This window comes from Etheostoma spectabile, chromosome 5, assembly GCF_008692095.1.
Source record: "Etheostoma spectabile isolate EspeVRDwgs_2016 chromosome 5, UIUC_Espe_1.0, whole genome shotgun sequence".
Taxonomy (NCBI): Eukaryota; Metazoa; Chordata; class Actinopteri; order Perciformes; family Percidae; genus Etheostoma; species Etheostoma spectabile.
In genome coordinates, this window is record NC_045737.1 from 33,934,162 (window position 1) to 33,954,225 (window position 20,064).

General features: G+C 38.5%; 1 protein-coding gene across 4 annotated transcripts in view; it reads right to left on the minus strand.

Moving 5' to 3' along the window:
* Positions 1 to 242: 242 nt before the first annotated feature.
* Positions 243 to 20,064, minus strand: part of parp4 (poly (ADP-ribose) polymerase family, member 4) — a 27,665-nt gene continuing 7,843 nt past the window's right edge. For 2 of the 4 annotated variants that reach the window (XM_032516262.1, XM_032516261.1), the window contains exons 12-39: positions 19,451 to 19,549; positions 18,624 to 18,807; positions 17,471 to 17,621; positions 16,356 to 16,501; positions 16,043 to 16,174; positions 15,186 to 15,272; positions 14,245 to 14,409; positions 13,721 to 13,758; positions 12,882 to 12,963; positions 12,087 to 12,224; positions 11,796 to 11,985; positions 10,967 to 11,037; positions 9,669 to 9,856; positions 9,349 to 9,448; positions 8,843 to 9,013; positions 8,189 to 8,269; positions 7,778 to 7,858; positions 7,553 to 7,648; positions 7,289 to 7,438; positions 7,122 to 7,178; positions 6,951 to 7,025; positions 6,762 to 6,839; positions 6,596 to 6,652; positions 5,204 to 5,928; positions 5,037 to 5,103; positions 2,830 to 2,932; positions 2,035 to 2,167; positions 243 to 1,524 (exon numbers count right to left, since the gene is read on the minus strand). In XM_032516262.1, the coding sequence (XP_032372153.1) occupies positions 1,317 to 1,524; positions 2,035 to 2,167; positions 2,830 to 2,932; positions 5,037 to 5,103; positions 5,204 to 5,928; positions 6,596 to 6,652; positions 6,762 to 6,839; positions 6,951 to 7,025; positions 7,122 to 7,178; positions 7,289 to 7,438; positions 7,553 to 7,648; positions 7,778 to 7,858; positions 8,189 to 8,269; positions 8,843 to 9,013; positions 9,349 to 9,448; positions 9,669 to 9,856; positions 10,967 to 11,037; positions 11,796 to 11,985; positions 12,087 to 12,224; positions 12,882 to 12,963; positions 13,721 to 13,758; positions 14,245 to 14,409; positions 15,186 to 15,272; positions 16,043 to 16,174; positions 16,356 to 16,501; positions 17,471 to 17,621; positions 18,624 to 18,807; positions 19,451 to 19,549 (3,853 nt within the window). In that variant the 3' untranslated portion in view covers positions 243 to 1,316. The remainder of the gene's footprint in view (positions 1,525 to 2,034; positions 2,168 to 2,829; positions 2,933 to 5,036; positions 5,104 to 5,203; positions 5,929 to 6,595; positions 6,653 to 6,761; positions 6,840 to 6,950; positions 7,026 to 7,121; positions 7,179 to 7,288; positions 7,439 to 7,552; positions 7,649 to 7,777; positions 7,859 to 8,188; positions 8,270 to 8,842; positions 9,014 to 9,348; positions 9,449 to 9,668; positions 9,857 to 10,966; positions 11,038 to 11,795; positions 11,986 to 12,086; positions 12,225 to 12,881; positions 12,964 to 13,720; positions 13,759 to 14,244; positions 14,410 to 15,185; positions 15,273 to 16,042; positions 16,175 to 16,355; positions 16,502 to 17,470; positions 17,622 to 18,623; positions 18,808 to 19,450; positions 19,550 to 20,064) is intronic. The other 2 variants (XM_032516264.1, XM_032516263.1) reach the window with 2 other exon arrangements.

Sequence of the window (20,064 nt, forward strand, 5' to 3'; positions counted from 1 at the left end):
AGACAACAGAGGGTTCCTGCAGGATTAACTAAATACGGTGTTATGAACACAAAAAGAAATATTAAGGTGCTCGAAGAACATTGTGAAACATCTTTAATTCAGTTCTTGATTACACACACACACAAACACTCACAAAAATTCAGCAACCATTATAACAAAGAACAACAAGTGACAGCCAGTTATCTAATAATGCATTCTATCTGCAGCTGATCATGAACATAAAGAAGTTGACACAATTTAAAAAATAATTTATAGGATTGTTCTCTATATCTCTATATTTCTCTTTAGGTTTTAGGGGAAGGACACAACCAGTTTCTGAGATAAAAAGAGAAGTGTCAAAGCAGGCTTTTCAATCCTAAAACTGACCTGTCAGCACATGTGCATGCACAATATTTTCTGAGTAAAGCCTCGATTTAGAAGTTATCCTGGATTTATAAATTCTGCTTTTCTGGCCCTGGTTACATATGCAGCAGGTCAGTCATCACATGTCTCCACTTCTCTGACCTTAGTTGGAAATATTACTAAATTACTTTCACTGCTTCCTTAAAATATCAAGGCACTGCTTCCTGATTTTGTCTAAATTTAACAGTCAAACACTCAGAGGAAACCGCACCTCTAGATGCTGCTGTATTACAGCATCTAGCTGCTGTATTACAGCCTTTAGTTTTCGTTTCAGTGTAAATTTGGATGGGGATATTCTAAACACACCAATACCCTGCTACTCTTCATGACCTTTACTTTTATCGTGTTGTCCTGCTGTCACATGGATAATTTCCCTGTGTGAAGGCTTTGTCATAGACATGCGTACATTTAGAAAGCAGTTATAAACACCCGGTTATTAGTATATCAGTAAATGTCCCAGCAATGAACCAGGAGAAAGCTAAATCTCCAAACCCATACACCAAAAAAGAAACTTCAATTCTTATATTTGTAAAGTTTAAAGAAATCAGATTACTACAGAAATTAACTGTTTCTGGTTATTTAAGTCTATAAAGTGTGTATCCATCATGCATATGTAAAAAATAAATTGCTAAAATAATCTCATCCCAGTGCAACCTCTATCTCATTCAGTAGAGTATGCGCCCCACGTAGGCTGAGTCCTTGGCAGCGGCTGTGGATTTGAATCCGATCCACAGCTGCATGTGTCCACCCTCCACCCCCCCACTCCCTCCAAGCTGTCCTGTCAATAAAGACCACAAAAGACCCCTCCCCCCCATAAAAAATGAAATCCCCTCTAAAAACGAAAAAGTGTTTTGAATTTCTCTCACACTTTCTTACTATCTTCTCTTCATGCTCCCTCAGTTATGTTGGCATGCTCAGTGGACCATTAGATTCCCTACTGCCCTCTGCAGGTTCAGACCACTAAGAGGTGAGAAGGGAGGGAGGCCCTCGCAACCCAGCAGCTGACGGGTGGAGGTCTCCCAGCTCAGACCAAACTCCAGCCGGCTGTAGACGCACGGGTACTGCCGGTCAGCCCAGCAAACCCAGTCCACCGCCCTCTTCACCTGTTCCCACCGCTCGGGCCTGGAAGAAAAAAAGGAGTCAGTCGTTACCAAAACAGGGTAGCTAAACCGGGAACAGTGACTCCCAACAAGAAAATTACAATACATGACTCTCACGGCTGAGAACAATGGGCTAAATCAAAAAATATGAATTTTAAGAAGTACACTAAAAGCCATTGGGCATTTTTAGGTTGTGTCTGAATAAACTGCCATATGCTTCCTCTTACAGTTCCTCTTGTGACAATGCAAGTCTTTATGCTTGATTATGGATTCATCATAGCTTGTGTTTAACAATTTTTTATATCTACTGTAGGTTGTAACACACATTTCTAAGACAACCTCATGTGAGTAATGTTGAGTAGAATTTCCTTCATTAACATAAGACATCACACTTTTTTTTTCTCCCTACACTTCCTGTTTTGAACATGCATGTTGATGGCAGGATAAGCCTTCAAGTCTCAACGCACTTGATGTGTTTTTACAAATACCAACAAAAAAACCTTATTTGTTTATTTTTCGGGTTTGGACAGACCTCGGCTGAGGTGAGTCGTCCAGACAGAAGAGTGTACGGAGCAGATTGCCCTCCTTCAGCTTCTCCACCCTCATCAGCTGCAGAACCAGAAGAGTCGCCACCAGCTTCAGGATGTCTTCATGGGCCTTCACACCTACACACACACAATTTATTTTTTCTAATTATTTGTTCTTTGACTGGAGCACTTGAAGAAAAATCCATTACCTTTATTGTATTAGGGTGGAAGCAGAGGTTAATCTTAAAACCTGGGCAAATCAAATCTAAACTCGGCCTGCATAGTTCTGGGGGAGAGATGAACAAGTGTTGATTGTGATTTGGGGGACCACTTCCTTCACTCATTTACTGGCTTACAATGTTAATAAAGTCTGTTAAAAGCAGAGGTTATGGTTCTTCTCTTAAGTAAATTCACTTTGAATGATGATTTTAAATTCTGTAGGAAACTTTTCAGTTTCAAGCCTTCATACCGGTCATATTTCAACACATTTTAATGATCTAAAAACACATGATTCTAGAGAATAAAAGACATTTTCATCATTTCAACATGAGTCATCAAAACGCATTTGAAACTTCTTCCCATCAGTTTAACAGTAATAAGATCAACCTGCTCTTTGGCAATAGCTTGAATCCTGTTAACGTGCTTTCAGTATGTACGTGAGTATGTTTAATGTTTACTTTCAAGTAAAATTTAAAATTTGACTTTACTTTCAAATTGTGAGTATCTTTCCTGTACAAACCCAATCTTCTAGAGGAAAAAAAAATGACAAAACTATTTCCAAAGGTTATGAGAGTTCTCACCTAGCGACTGGATGCCCTTGTTCTTCAGGAAGACGTTGGCAAAGAGGTCTGCATCGACATTGATGAGCTCACCCAGTTCTGTGGTTAACTCCCAGTAGCCCTCCTGCAACACACAACGTCACCTTCTTTCAGTTTTTGCAAAACAGCAATTTCCCACTTCCCCAAGGACTACTATTACGAACAAGCATGGTTAATGTCAAAGACAGCTAAAAAAGAACAAAACAGTACAGGATGTTGCTTTGGACAAAAGCATCTACCAAAATAAAAAGGCAATATGTTACACATGTTGTATACGGTATGATTAGTAGTAGAATGTTACTGAATAAATGTATTCAAGTTTGAGTTCAAGTACAAATTTGAGGTACTTGTTCTTTATTTTATAAGTATTTTTATGTTATGCTACTTTATACTTTTACCCCACTATATTGCACAGGTAAAGGTTTTACTTTTTACTCCACTTCTTTTGTCTGATCACTTTAGTTTTTTAATCTCCTTCCTGTCCAGTGAAGACCATGTATCTCCAGATGTGTTGATGTTGAATGTTTGTGATAAACTGAAGGATAATGTGTTCCTTTCCTGAGTTGAGACAATTCTCCTACTCCTTAAAGCTCAATTAAGTCTTTAAAAAGCCTCTTGGATCAGTTGCATAATGCATCGTCACAAAGCTGAAAACAGGGCTGTTTTTCGGATGACATATTAAAACTTTTTAGAGATACGTGGTTCTTACAGGACAGCAATGCTAAGAACATATGATGAGCTTATGGAATATGATGCATTGCTGTAGATTAAACTACCTAACAATAATTAAAAGACACCTTCAGTGGTAAAATGCAACATACACATTAATGCAGCAGGAATATTAGTCCAGAAACATCAGATATTAGAGGAAAACACTGACATTTTACTGCACAAATGAGTACCTTTATGTTACATACTCATGTTAGTACATTTTGCTGATAATACGTCATAGAGTGGCAAAGATTAAACAATTAGTTGCCAACTATTAAATTAATCAGCAATTATTTTGATAATCAATTAATCAGTTTGAGTAAATTTTATAAATAAAAGTAAAAATATCTCCGATTCCAGCTTCTTAAATGTGACAAGACATTTAAGGGCACCATCTGGGGCATCTGGGGCTGGAAAACACTGACCTAATTTTTACACAATATTCAGGACATTTTATAGAGCAAACTAATAATCGAGAAATTTAGAAAATAATCGACAGATTCATTAATTATGAAAATAACTGTTAGTAGCAGCCCTAATACATTTACATTTAAATGTGTAATACGTACATATTTACTTGCAATTGAAAAAGTATTGTCCCAGTGTGTTATTAGTAGTCTTCTCATGTTTATTTGTATAGGGAAAAGTATGTGGCAAAGATCTATGCAACCCACCACCAGCATTTATAGCCTAAACTAATTTGCAATGCACCTCCCTACATAGACCCTACTTTTACTCAAGTTAACTTTTACTCCCATGACATGGTGCTTTTTTGGATGCTTCAAATAGGCCTTAGTGGGCCCCTAATTCTGTATTATAGGTGAAGGGTGGGGGTGTGGCCTTGACCAACTGCCACTTTACTTGTTTGAAAGCAATGATGTCTCTCTCTCATGGGCGGGCCAAATTCTCTGGGCGGGCCAAGCAGACAAAGTGGTGGTAACCCTACCCCTTATGACCTCATAAGAGGCAAGAATCCAGATTGGCTCATCTGAGCTTTCACTTTCTCAAAGGCAGAGCAGGATACCCAAGGCTTGGTTTACACATATTGCCATTTCTAGCCACTGGGGGACCATGGGCAGGCTGGGGGAACTCATATTTCAATAAACACATAAAGTCAAATTTTCATGCCATGGGACTTTTAAGGATCTGAATACATTTTCCACCACCGAGTATGATGGCATTGAAAGGGCTTGTTAAGCAATGATAACAAACCTTCTTTGGCAAAATGAATTACATTTAATCCAAATAAAATTTTAAACTGTGGCAGAACTGTACAAAAATACTGTTAAAACAGAAACAAAACTGGCTGCTTTTGTATTTGTGTTCCAGTGTTGTAACAAAGTGAGATGTGGTCTTTGTAACAGCTAGTGGTCCTAGAGTTAGTCCCCTTTACCACAATTGATAAACCTTTGTCAAAGCCGTCATTTTAATTTGCCAGCAGGACCAAATCTTTTTTTTTTTTTTAAATCACATCTTACCCTATGCTGCAGTTGAAAGATCTTTGTCCATCTGAGGTGCAGCACTTCAGGATCTCTTGACTTGTCCCTGAAACAAGATGAGCAGTTGTCCATAAAAAAAACACACATTTACATCCCAAAATTAGAAAAATAGTTTTCTAAGAAGGAATATTTTTTTTGGAACTCACTCGAGGGCTTCTTGATCTGATAAAGTCAGAAGGCGCTTCTTTCTCCTCAAATGTTGAGAGCTACGGATCTTTATATAATCCTGTTCACTGGATTGGTCTTGAGACAGAGAACCACTGGGAACAAAACTTGTCCGACTTAGAGCTCGAAAACTTTTCGGCCGACTTTTTATTTGAGGAACACTACATGCTGAAAGTTGGACTTGAGGCAGAAACTCCGTTATACCAAAAGACTGTGGTTGCTGAGCTGCAGGATCTTGATTTACAGACTGCAAATGTTGCTGAGTGTTGCAGGTCTTGCTGAGTGTTGCAGGTCTAACCATGCTCATTGACTTACATAATGCAGCAGGTTCAATGCTGTCAAGAAACATGGGAATTTCAGGTGACATGGACTGATTGGACCTTTCTAACCGAAGTTGACTGAAATGTTGCATCCTCTGCGGTGCCTGAACAGCCAGTGACCCACTGCCAAGAGGTGGCATGCAAGTTGGAGGCAGAGGAAGACCAGGAAGACCAGGAAGACGATCAAATGAGCGGGCTGAATGACCAAACAAAGAAGAGAGAGGTGAGGGGACAGGAGAGGCTAAAGCTGCGGTTTGTATACGTGAAGCACCGAGTAGACGACGAGGAGGAGGAGGAGGAGGGCAAGGGACTGTACTTAGTAGGGTATGCCCACGTAAAATTGGGCGATGCACTCCTGTGTAGGTCACTCTCCTAAGTGCCTCGCTCTGGAGCAGAGAAAGAGAAGAGAAGAGAAATAAAGAAAACAAAAAACATTTCAGAAACATTTTTTGGCTCTTAAATGAAAACTGAACCACAATTCTTTTTAAAACACCACTAAAAGTTGATTTTAGTTGAATGAATTAGAACAATTATATCATACATTATATACTTTTATTTGTACTGTATATTTACTTCTCATTATGCATATCTACATTACTCTTTTCCTTTAACATTTATATATATATATATATATATATATATAATATTTATTGGGCCTATATTTTAACTATTTAAATGTTTTTGTCTTAGGTTCAGATTAGTGTTTCTTTTCATGTATAAGCATTGGAAGAGGTGCCTGAGATCTACAGTTTTAGTCCTTTTTTATTGTTGTGCACACAACACAAAAAAAGAACCTTGATCAAGCAAACTTTTGCACAATAACTTCATGCATCAATAAAGCAAAAGATTGGAGCAGTATACATTGTCCAGCTTCGATAATAACATGGATATGATGCCACAAAAGGACTTGCGATGCTAATTTTAAATGTGTGAAACTATTAAGTGTTAATTACAGTGTTTTATTATTTTTCACACTGTCCAGTCATTACAAATTACAGCTCTAATTAAAAAATAGCAGGTGTGCCGCTGCAGCTTGGGCTTGACGGGACTTACCGTGGGTGCATTATATGGAATATTTATTTTTTCTGTCAGACAAAGTCCTTCATCCAACTAGAACAGAGAGAAATGCAGCTCAGAAAAATGACATTTAGTAAATCACAACATGTAACATGTGCTATTTCCTTCTCTCCTAATTACTCTATACACAGTGTTACGTTACCATCATTTCATCTGTACGGTCATCACACATATCCTCTGTCACGATGCAAGGCGGCTCATAATCATCAGAAGACTCTACCTTATAATAAAACAGAGACAAATGCAGCTCATAAATCAAGTGGAAAATCACAACATGTAACATGTGCTATTTCCTTCTCTCCTAATTACTCTATACACAGTGTTACGTTACCATCATTTCATCTGTAGAGTCAGCACACATATTCACTGTCACACTGCAAGCCGACTCATAATCATGAGACTCTACCTTATAATAAAACAGAGACAAATGCAGCACATAAATCAATTAGAAAATCACAACATGTAAAATGTGGTATTTCCTTCTCCCCTGATTACACCATACACAGTATGCCGCTACCATCAAATCAGGAAGGACATCATCATTGCTCAGCCACCGATTCTAAAACAGAGAGACACAAGCAGATCAGAAAGGGGACATTAGTAAATCACATGTAAAACAATGTGCTCTTCTCTTTCCCTCTGATTATATTATACGCAGTGTGACATTACCATCCCATAATATTCTCCCAACACCAAAGATGTATCATCTGCTATACTATCCTGAGGAGAAATCCAGCTGATGTAGGGGAGGAAGTCCACATCTTCATCTTTTATTAACTTGGGGATGTCCGTGAAGCCCTGCTCCGTTTGTTCGGAGTCCTAAAACAAGGTAGATGAGTTTGGTTTTGGTTGGGAGCAACAACACTTTCAAATCCAGGGTGTAAAGTCAGCAGGTGAGGGAAATGAATACAAATAACTTTAAATGTAACAAACCCTTTCCTCGATGGCCACAAAGCTGGTGAACTGAGACAGGATGGAGAACTCCTTGCTTAACTCAATGATGAAGCGCTTCAAGTCCGCTTTCTTCCCCTGGAACAGTAATAATAGGTCACTCACAGTCTCACAGTCTCAGACACACACAAACACACAGTCACACAAACTCACACACAGTCACACACAGTCACACACAGTCACACACAGTCACACACAGTCACACACCTCATGTTCAGCTTCATTGGCATCCAAGCTTCCGTCTTCGTAATCCCTGATGAGGGCCCTTGCTGTGAGCTTGTGAAGAAACTGAACACACACACACACAACAGTACACATCACAATCATTGCCTCGTCATAATAAAGACAATCACCATCATCCTGCATTAGTATCTTCAGGGTAAAACTGTAATGATGTGTGTGTTTGTTCCACAGGCTCGGTTTGAACATGGACAAGCTCATTTAACTTTAGTGCACCTAACTCCTGGAACAATACAGCATTTTCCTTTTGTAATTCGGACAAAAAGAGTAAAATCCGCCGGTGTTTCCGTCGGCAACAGAGCAATCCCAGAAGCGCATATAGAGTGGATATAGACTAGTTGAGACTGACTGTTGAGTGTGATGTGTATGTGTTCTTACTGTGCCCTTGGTCTTCTGCAGCTCACTGGTCGACACCATGGTTTTGAGTTTCTGACCGCTTAGGTTTCCATGGAGGGTGGCCTGCGTGAAGCAACATCATTTGAGTCATTCATCAAGAAGAAATGTGAAATCTTGGTTGGTTTATATCTCATTAAATATAATGATTAGCTGCTTGACTGTGTTTTATATCATCTCACATTTAAAATGTTCATGTTTTGACTATTTGTCATAGAAAACAAGCGATTTAAAGATATCACCTTGAGCTCTGGGAAATTGTGATGGGCATTTTTCACTAGTTTGGGGTATTTTATAGACTAAACAATTAATCAACAAAAAAAATGTAGATAAATAGATTACAGTAATCTTTGTTCTTTTTGTTTAATGAAATTACTAGTTTATTGGAAAAACTAAAATTTAGATTGATTGCACTTTTCCAATCTGTGTGAGTTTTTATTACAGAACAATATTAGTTGCATTTGCAATTATATTTTGTTAAGTTTCATCAAAACTTAAATGATTTAAAAGTAGTTCCTTGTAGCCCTAACAAAGATGCATTATAATGCACACATTCACAAAAATACAAAAATAGCTGCAAGCAACTAAAGAAAAGAAAAGAATTCAGTGGTTTGCAGTTGTAAAAAATAAACTGGGTACCTGAGTGCAGTGCGGAACAAAGCCGTAAACCAAGGTGTGGCAGTCGTTGAACAGAGCATTGAGCTGCTTGGGGGCCTGCACAGGAGGGGCCGCTGTTGGGTTGAACTGCTGCCACTTCACCGACACTGAACTGCAGCCAGGAGACGACATGCGCTTCACCTGACATGCCACCTGCGACCAAAACACACAAAACAAAGTGTAAACAGAGGAATCAACAGCGGTTATTATTATTTGAAAGTGTGCATTAGGATTGGAAAAAGGAAATATGTGGATACTTATTGGAGTTTTTACAGAAAGACTAAAATTGCAACAAACTAGAAGGGCACTCGGAGAGCGCAGTCCTCTGCAAAGGCTAGCCCTGTCTCGCAATGTGGATGCAGTGTGAATTATCAGGGGAACTCACTTTTCTGATTATTCCGAGACCACGTGACTACAGCACAAACAATGTTGAAAAATCCGATTATACTGTTTAATTATATCCGATTAAATATGGTAGTCAGTTTTACCTTCTCTGCCCAATTGTGTTTTGTTTTTGTGTCGAAGAATTCGTAGGCTCCGCCCCCTGCCCTGGCCAGGGCTCTCAGCATGTGCCGATTGGCTGTCGGGCTGAAAATGACAGACATCTTTAAATGTTATGTTTTCAAAAGAAACTCAGTGTGCAGAGCTTGGTAGCTGCTACTGTAGCGTGGACAAATGCTTTATTAAAAAATGTTAATGTAAATATGTATCTCTTTAGAGTTCAGAGAGTTTTAATCTGTCTGTATTCATCAAAAGCCAATGTCCCCCCTCCGTGAACCTGTCCTACTACCCCTGGACCCGTTCAGACCTGAGGCCGCAAGTGAAGAGCCGGCTGTGCTGAGCGTTGTCTCTGAGCAGCTGCAAGGTGAGCTCCGCGTTCTGGATATGGCCGTCCGACAGCAGCAGCAGGTTCCTGACGCCGCGGGATGGAGGCAGCAGGCTGAGAGCTCGCAGAGGCCGCCACAGCTCAGTGCTGCCCCCGACTGGGCTGGAGCGCTGATAGTAGGGAGAGGAGCAAGGCTTTCAGAACACACTCAAGTCATATTGTCATAACTGTGATCATTGTAACCACTGACCATATTTTCCACTTAAAGGAGAATTCCGGTCAAATTCAACACTTACCTCTGTTTTTTGGAGTACTGTCAGTAGCAAAAGAAAACGAAAAGAATTGGTGCGGTCTACAACGTGTTATCCCCCTGCTAGAGTTAGCACCTAACAGGCTTAAACAGGGCAAGTTTTAAAGGAGGCTAAACATGTTCAAATGTCATTACAAGTGCCTATCCATGTGCAGTTATTCCTTCTGAGTGAACACATCAAATCTGACTGCTGTAGATGTGACAGAAAGGCATGAAAGTTGTGTGCACATGGGTAAGCACTGTAATGACAACTCTAGCAGGAGGATAACACTTTGTAGACAGCGCCGATTGTTTTTGTTTTTCTTGCTATTGACAGCACTCCAAATTGCCAAACAACAGAGTTAAATGTAGAAATCAACCGGAATTCTCATTTAACATCTATAGATATGTCCACAAAATATTGTCAAATTGGCTGCAAATGAACCACTGCAAAATAAATCAAATATTAACACCAATACAAGTGATTGACTTAATGTCATAGTACGTAAAAACAACAAAAGTAGCAAATTTTCTATGCTATTTATCTGGTGTGACAACAAGGTCAGCACCAAGACTACCCACCTTGGTATAATGTGTGAACACTGCCTGGTCTGAATAATGGGTGTTTTCCTGTTCTTTCCATTCTGCAAACATTGTGTAAATGCAGCAAAAGAAAACTATACTTGCACAGGTTAAATTACCTGTGTAAAATTAACAAATTAAATTAAATTAAATTTGTTAACTGATGTTACAGTATATTAACTGATATATTTTAAAAGTGTTAGATGTTATACTTGTACTAGGTTGATCAAATAAATCAACGGATATGCCTACAGGAAAATATTAAATCATCTGCATCATAAATCATTTTTTTTTAAACAACATATGCTTGCTTTATTTCAGAGCTCTGCAACCACATCTCTTAATATTCCTTATGACAATGGCTCCAGGTTGAACTACAGTATGAAAGAATGTGCCAGTCATAACTCACCTTGATGAAGCTCTCGGCTGCTGGACGGGCTTTAACATATGGCTGTGCTGCCAGGAAAGCTTCTGTGTGATCTGACAGACAAAACACTGCAAACGTCAGGGAAATTCCTACTGACCACTGTAGCACGTTTGCAAAATATATTTAGCAATAAATAACATGAGGATCTATAAGAAAATTGATTAGACAGGTTTAAACTAAAAAGAGTTGGCATAGTAACAGGAACATATTAGAGGAGACCATGCATGGAGAGAGGTCTTACAGATGCAGTTCTCTTAGTACTTGTGGGAATACTCTTAATATTACATGCAAGGTTTCTCCTGCAAAGAGTAATTTTTGGCGCCCTCCCAAAAGAGGTTTTAGCCGGCCCAAAAGGAAAATCAACAGCACCAATTCAGCAGCAAATTCTCTCTGTATGTGTTTAAGAGCAATTTACCAAACAATAACTGAACAAGCTGAACAAATACTTGTATATGAGAGCCTGGCTGTACTGGATGCTCCCGGTTACTTTTCTTTTTTAAACCAATTTTGCAAAATGGGGTTTTAGTTACTCAAGCATACTAAACGTGTTTATGAAATTGTCAGAAATAACAGGTAAATGCATAGATTTCTGTCAACTAAGGTAACACAAACCCTGGCATGTTGTATTCAACAATCAGCTCACATGAGATGAAGTTCTGAAACACTCTTGCATGTCAGAATTTGTCAGCGAAAAAAAACAGATCATCAAAAATAAACACATTTTCTCTTATCTTTACAAGTTGTACTTCCTCTGTCTATTTCATGCTGTTATCACTATATACACAATAAAAGGTAAAGGGGTCAAACTGACCTGTTCCAAAGAAAATGACATTGAGTCTGAGGTTGTTGTCGAGGGTTTTGAGGACCTGCAGGGCGAGTTTCTGGGCCATGCGGAGAGACTCTTCCTTCATGGACTCAGACGTGTCCAGCAAGAGAATGACTTCATCGGATGATGAACTGGATTTGTTTTCAAAGTCTGGATAGAAAACTAACATGCTAGCCTAGAGGAGAGAGAGAGAGAGAGAGAGAGAGTGCAGGCTGAGAAAAGGAAACAGAGTCAGAATAAAAAAAGGAAGACGTGCAGACATAGAAACAGACAGACCTGGCTGTCCTTGTCGGGGTGTTTCTCCACCCACATCCTGGGCAGGTGGACCTCAGACAGAGTGACTGAAAGCTGGAACCCTTCTTGACCCATGACCTCTCCTGGCAGCACGCTCACCACCGCCTTACAGTCGGTTCTCTAGAGAATCACACACATACAAGGAAAGAAAAAAGGATAAACATGAGCAATATGAAAGGGACTTGGTTTGCAAGTAATGATCACCTTTTAACTGAATTAAACTATTAAGAATAGCTTAAATTAATCAACTTTTTAGTATTACAAAAATATCAAACGTACGACATTTCTGCATCATCAGTGATTTCAAATTTGAACATTTGAAGCAGCAGAGAAAATAACTTCTGATCTGATATAATCCAGAAAAGCATGTTTATTTTCTTAAAGCCGTAACATGCAGATCTCTAGTATTTTGACATTTAAAAGAAATATATAATTATTACAATATTGTGTTAATTATAAAAAATGATCTGCTGATCAATTTATCCAGTTGTTATTTCAGCAGTTACATGTAAGGTAGAGAGTTAACCCAGAACCTCATTAGTGCAAATATAAATATATGAAACAGTTAACACTGCATATTTTCACGACATATTTGTTGTGCAACGTGACAGCTTCAACTTCAAAACCTTTTTTAAAGCATGCCTGTATTTTTGCTTCATTTACAGAGACCCAGATCTCCCACGCCAAAGTTATGCGTCACATCCACTGCGCCATCACCGCCCGACAACCACGTACTGTAATATCTGCATAATCCAAATATATGAAACGTTACCTTACCTTGATCTTGACTTGGTGAGTGATGCACTGCAGGTTGGTGATCTCATGCGGCATCTCAACTGACACGTCCAGAGTGAACTCTCTGAGGAAAAGAAAGACTTTGAACACAGCCTCTAGATCAGGGCTGTCAAACGCAACTTCCCCAAGGGCCACACTGGAACATTATTATCACATTAAGTCCTAACAAAGTCGGCAAAAAAGGTCCTTAGCCTTTACAGAAAAAAGTGGCAAAAAAGGTCTAACAAAGAAAAAAAAAAAGAAAAAGTGCTGAAAAAGCGCTGAAAAAGTGGCCAAAACGTTGAGCTTTGGCAAAAGTGACAAAAACTTCAGAAAACATGCTTTTATTTAAGACAAAAGTCAAATATCTTTGACTGTATTGTTGCATGTCTTATATACATATAAAAAACGTCTAAAAAGAATCAGCAAACGTGCAAAAAAAAATTCTATGAAGCATCAGCAAAAGTGACAAAAGAACTTCAGAAAAGGCAACAAAAACTAGGTGGGCCAAAATTTAAGGGGAACCTTAATTGATATGAGGGCTAGCTCAAACTCAGCGAGGGGCCGGATTTGGACCACAGGCCACGAGTTTGACACTTGTGCTCTAGATGCACAAAGTTAAACTTGTATTTAAAAATACAGCAAAGGGAAGGACAAGTAGGCAAAGACTAGGAGGACGACACACATTTCTATCCACAATGGTTTACTGCATAAATGACAAATGATTAACTGATTAACAAAAGTGTCAGTAGTTCATTATTTGTGGATCAACTGGCCAATAGCGCTAATGCTTCTGCAAACTACACCACTAGTATTCAGCACTAAAGAGGGCGTCGGCTCACCTTGCCTCATCAGTCACACACACCTTCTCCACAGTGACCTGTTAAGAGATAAAAAACATACACAGACAAATAACATTAACAGTCATTTTGCTTTCAGAGCCCCTCACATAACCAAGATAGAAAGACAAAAGGCCTAATGCAATGAAATAAATCAATAAACAAAAAAAGCACACACTTCTCAGCCTCAGTTTATAATTTCTTTGGTGATGAATGGTTCATGTAACAGTAAGACAGCTCAAGGAAAACTGCAATTTTCAATTGAAGACCAAATCTCACTATATTTAAAATTTCATATGCTTAATTGCCTAACTTGTGTGAACTAAAAAACAATTGAACATTCATAAGGAGAAGTAATTAAACAAAAATTACAAAAATGCAAGTATGTGCACACAGTACATTGCATATGCCTACATCCTCTGATTGTTTTCTTGATGTTTTTCTGTTCACACTACGAAAAATAAATGACACTTGGAGGAGGACTGTTTTTAGTTTTAGTTTGGACCTCACGTCCAGGCTCTCCTTACTTGTGTAGTCTGGTTGAGCGATGCACTCTCCTGCCACGGAGCCACACTCCCAGGCAGGGAGAAGAGGATGCTCCCGTCCCTGACGATCAGCTCAGACACAAATGTAACTTTAATGAGGACAGTCGCACCGGGCGGAAGATTGCCAACGCTGATGGTGAACACATCCTGCAACGAGCACAAAAATCCCATCACAACAAGTGCAGAAATAGAGTTGCAAAGTAGGAAGGGCTATTCTGGGCATCTCTGGTTCCAAGAGTAAAAATCCTATTCATTTTTTTCCATACACAAAGTTGCACAAAGTATTAACAACTGCATTAGAAAAGATCTAGTTCTTTGATACAAAGTAGAAACCTCAAGCTTATGTACAAATACATGTAGAAGTTAACCACTACGCCCACAGTGCCTTTTGGCAATTTGGATGAATTTAGCAACTGTCGTGTCAGGTTTTTTCAACAACTGCAATGGCGTTATTTTATTTGCCACCAATCTGATTGTAGCCTCTGGCTAGATTCTTCTCCAAGGCAACGCTGGCTGTGGCACATGGGTATTGTAGTATTTAGAGTTGCCCGTTGTGCCAAAATTATGGATAAAAACGGATTTCTCAGAAACAATAATCTATACGATTGTTATATTTACATTGGTAGAGTCTGGTGTTGTCATGTTTAGCAACGTTAAGGCTATTGTTGAAAGAAATTGTTTTTCATGGGAATCCAAAATAATTAGAAAACACCTTCTTAACCACAGTTCCCACTTCACATCTTTATACCCTTTTATGGATTAATTTAATTATTCAATGACATTAATAAAATACTGTGGAAAAAAAAATAATATCCTGCAATACTGATTGATCAGTCTATTATTTCAAAAATAGAGATTTCTAGATTCAGAGCTTGAATTAGCACAATGATATGCGTTTGGCAGAGTGCACAGGGTGGACATACGGGGGCGTCCTGGTCCATGAGGTAGGCTCCATGGCCTCTCTCAATAGCCTGCTTGTACTCCTTGCGAGCCTGCTCTTTCTCCTTCACCTGAGATCCAAACAGACACAAAAACACAAATTTGATTTTACAAATAATCCTCAGTTTTGTACTGGTGGATGAGGTTGGCTGCCTACAATACCATGACATCCTGAAAATGTATCTAAACACTGAGAAATCAATCAGAAGAACAAAGCAACAAAGACGGGAAAAATACTTCACTGTACTTAACAACATCTCATGTGATCAAATGGATGCAAACTCCAAATTGTGGGGTGGGGAAAAAAAAAAAAATCAATACAGCATAGTATCGCAATATTTTCTGTAGCAATACACAGACGCCAAGTATCAATCTTTATTATATATGTGTTGATCAGTTTGTCTGCTTGACAATCCCATTTTGCAGCAATAAAATTAAAGTGAGATGAACAAATAGAAATGTTTCTTTTTAGATGAAACAGTCCATTTGGGGACATCATTTGAAATTGGGAAAAATTTGAAGTTGGAAAAAAGGTAATAAATTGCAATATATCGCAGAATACTGCAATATGTTTAAAATTACAATATTGTATAGTGACAATATCATATTGGGAGGCGTCTGGTGATTCCCATCCCTACCAAATGGCATCTTTTGAATCTGGCTTTTAATGAAACTGAACTTTTACATTTTCTTCTGTGTCATTTACAAAAGGGACATTTACAATATAATCTCAGTAAACATAGATATTAAAGAAATAGGATAAGATAGAGAGGAAATACTGCATCTGGATATATTAAAAAAAAAAAAAAAAAAAGTGATAAGAAAAATTAAGCCAGGTTACCTGTCCCACCACATGTTTCCCATTGATGAAAGCTTCAAATCCACACACTGCTGCAGAATCATCCAATGGGAAGACATACTTTGCCTCAATGGGAACAGGGCTCAGGTTGGTGTATTTCTGGAAAATGATGACCTGAAAAGATGACCGAAAGATCAGATGAGGACAGATGAGGCACATATACTACATATGTGCTTTATTTGAGATATGAGTCAGTAAACTCAGCTGGTGATGCTTTTTAGCATGAATCGAACCAACCATCAGATCACTAAGGTGTCATCAACAGAAAAAAATGAATGAGCGGTTTATTTTTCACCTGAGAAAGCAGATCCATCAGCTTGCACTTCACGTGGACAGCCTGCAGAGGGAGCTGCTGACCAGAACTGTCCAACAGCCCAGCCGTCACATCCGCCAGTGGGTTTTTGATGGTTTCAAACCCATCATCCAAGACACACTCTGGAGCTAGGCAGACACACAGACACACAGACACACAGACACACAGACACACAGACACACAGACACACAGACACAGGTTTTTTTTTGCTTGTAATACAATTGCAACAATACAGAGATCTCTATGTTTTGAATACAATCATTTGGAAATTTGAAGGCCAATAAAGGGTTTACAGTAAATTTCTTCATACAGAAGCCACTGATAGCCAACCCTTGATCCTTTCAAGACAAACATTGTGAGGATTTGGTGTTCCCTCGCCCAATAAGAACAGTTCTCTCATTTAGATACCTGTATAAAAAGCTAAAAACTCTGCCTTATTTTGCTTTCCTGCTGTCTGAGGTAAAACACTCCCTAATTCACCTAAGTGGGCTGCAATACTGTACTTTGATGATATTATGCTAACAACACAATTTATTAACTTCATCTAAGAGGTTTTTCAATCATGTTTTAATTAATGCTGTTAAACATGTTATAAACGGTGGTAACGCAAACCCATTTTAATGGCGTCAATTTTTATTGTGATATTAACGTTCTTTTTGGACTAGTTTAGCTAGCTCCCAGCTAATCCTCCCTTGTACTGACCAAAGTTGGAGAAAAGGTTATCTAGCTGGTGTTATCATTACCTAGCTACTGCGCAAGTGCGACTCCCAACAAAGATAGTATAGAAGTGTGATGTCTCACTCTGTAGCTAAAACTGAAACCCAAACTCACAGGGTGAAAACAGGATCTGCAGCAATGTGCAATACAACAAAATATGGTGATTTTTGAAAATGAAACCATGTAAACCTATTCTGGTTTAACCTCAATATACAATTAAGAACCTAAAAATTAGCATAATATGGGCGCTTTAAATATTTGAATCGTTTGAAAGCACTAGTTTTAATCCCTCAACTGAAGAAAAATCATGAACAATTTGTTAGTAGAACAATATCAGATTTGATTGTTATATAAACTCATAACCTTCAGGAGAGCTATACCTGTTTCTTGCTGGTCCTCAGAGGGCAGACCCAGCTCATCTGAGGTGTTGATGGCAGGACTGAACTCCTTCAGTTGTTCTCCCTCGACGCTGAACTGAACCACATACTTCAGTTTCACCTGATCAGGACTGTAAACCACGTACTCGTCGTCCTGGAGTAGGATCATATGCAGTACACAGTTAGTGTGTACACAGGCATAGACGTGTTAGGGCTGAGAGATGTCACATTTTATCACAACAAGTCTGAAGGTATACCCCCATTAAGAGTATATTTAAAGCATAAAACTGCCGCTTAGAAACAATTCTTACGCACTAGGCAGTTTTAACGGACAATCATTAGCAATTTACATATAACTAAAAGTTAAAGTCACTCAATGTCCACTTCATTTACACACGTCTGTCTTTATTAAAGTATGCTGCTGTGGAATTGTGTTTTTCCTATTATACATCTTGCCATCACATTGAACCCTGTGGTTTAGTACATCTCCAGATTAGAAACTTGTTTATGAAACCTGAAGTGTGTTTTAACATGGTGCGCTGACTTTAAGCTGAAAGACAAATATGCAGAAATAGTCCGCAGTTTTAGAGAGGACGCAGTAGGTGTTGTTGGACATCTTTTATGCCAAATCTAAGAATAGCTTTAGCTCTTTTATGGCATGACTAAGAATAGCTCTACCTTGTCTGGGTTGAAGGTGAAGCCCACTGTATAAAATGGGATGATTTAAGCCACTCCTTGTCAGACTCTGAACCATCGTCCAGCATGGGGCAGAGCTCTGTCCTCTCAGTTGAAACTATTAACTTTGTGAATTCTGTTTTGTTCGTTGGTAATAAATAAATAGACAAAGACGCCTTTGCTCTTATCAATCTATTATTTCATCATTACTTACCCTCATCCCTTTCCACTGCACTGTACACATGCTTTTATTCAATTATATTTTCTCTTCTTCACGGTTAAGTTAAAACTCTAAACCTTGTGTTCACATGGCAGCGTGGCAAAGGGGTCCAAATCGGAATAAAAAAATCTTAGATGTGACTCAATTTGATTACATTCATCATCTCATAATCATGATCTGTGTCCGATATTACAGCCTATTCAGAGGTATATCCATCCGTCTGTTTATCTTCTATCTACATTAACATGCAAACACTCCTACCTCAAACTCAGAGGGAGTGTTAGGGGTGCAGCGGACCCCATGCACGCTGTGGTGGCCCTCAGGAGCCTGGGTCAGTGTTAAGTCTCTCTTGTGTAGCCGCTCGCATCGTCCCAGCGCCACATCACACACCAACAGCAGCCGAGAGCCGTCTGTCTCACTGGGCTTGGAGTATTTCAAACTGGTGCTGTGGATGGAGAACATGGAGAATAGAAGTCATGCTTACATTACTAAAAATGACTGGGTTGTTGCCCTCTAGGGTTCCCAGATTATAAAAAAAGTTTTGAATTAGGACAACAGACTCACTGGTACAACATCATCTATCTTTAAATTAATATTCATAGGCATGCTTTTGAAGTTTTTTTTTTAATACGGCTGCAACTCACGATTATTTTCATCGTTGATTAATCTGTAGATTATTTTCTCAATTAAATCGATTTATTTTTAATGTCTATTAAATGTCACAAAATGGTAACGAATTACCCCTAAACCCAAGACGACATCTTTAAATGTCTTGTTTTGCAAATATTTCAAAGATACTCAGTTTACTGTCAACGAGAAGTGAAGAAACTACAAAGTATTCACAAGAAGCTGGATTCAGAATTTTTACTTTATTTTCATAAAAAAATGACTTAATTATCAAAATAGTTGGCAATTAATTTAAAAATTGACAACTAATCGGTTAATCTTTTCAGCTCTATTTTTTTTTACATTTTCTTTTTTTTACATTTCAGGGCGAAACAGTATTATTGTAAACATGTTGTTATATGTCAAAACTAAGTGAATATTTTTATGGAATAACACTCATCAATTTCAGATTTTCTACCAACCTCATGGAATCACTAAAGTAGATTCCACTTCCCAGATTACCAACGTCAGTTCTCTCTATCCCATGATGCTCCACTCCAACACGGGGCAGCAGCAGACCACTGAAGAGAAAGTGAAAATACTGAGTTACAAAATAAAAGTCCAAGTCAGATTTCTTTATTTTACTGCTGAAGCTGTACAGTCGACTTGCACTATAGCATACCTGTCTGGCTGTCAGCATTACTATAACATCCTCACTAAGAAATATATGAAGGAATAGAAAGAAGACAACAAGCTATTTTACAAAATATTGATTAACGGATTTAAATTGTGAATATGTTACGACATGATCTACTGCATAAAACTTATGAAATTTTACTGCATACAGTATATTTGTACAGACTCAACTCCAAATAGCACTACAGGGTAATTGCTTATTCCTTTAAACTTTATTTATGCATAAACCAAGTAGGCGGATTTTGGGAAAACTGCACTTAAACAAACGTACAGCCAGTGGACCAGGTAGCCTATAACTTCTAATTAAATTAAAGCAAAATAGCATTTAATGTTTCTCTGGTGGTACATTCCCTTACTGCACACAGTTCTTTTTTTTTTATTATTCAAAAAACAAATTTAA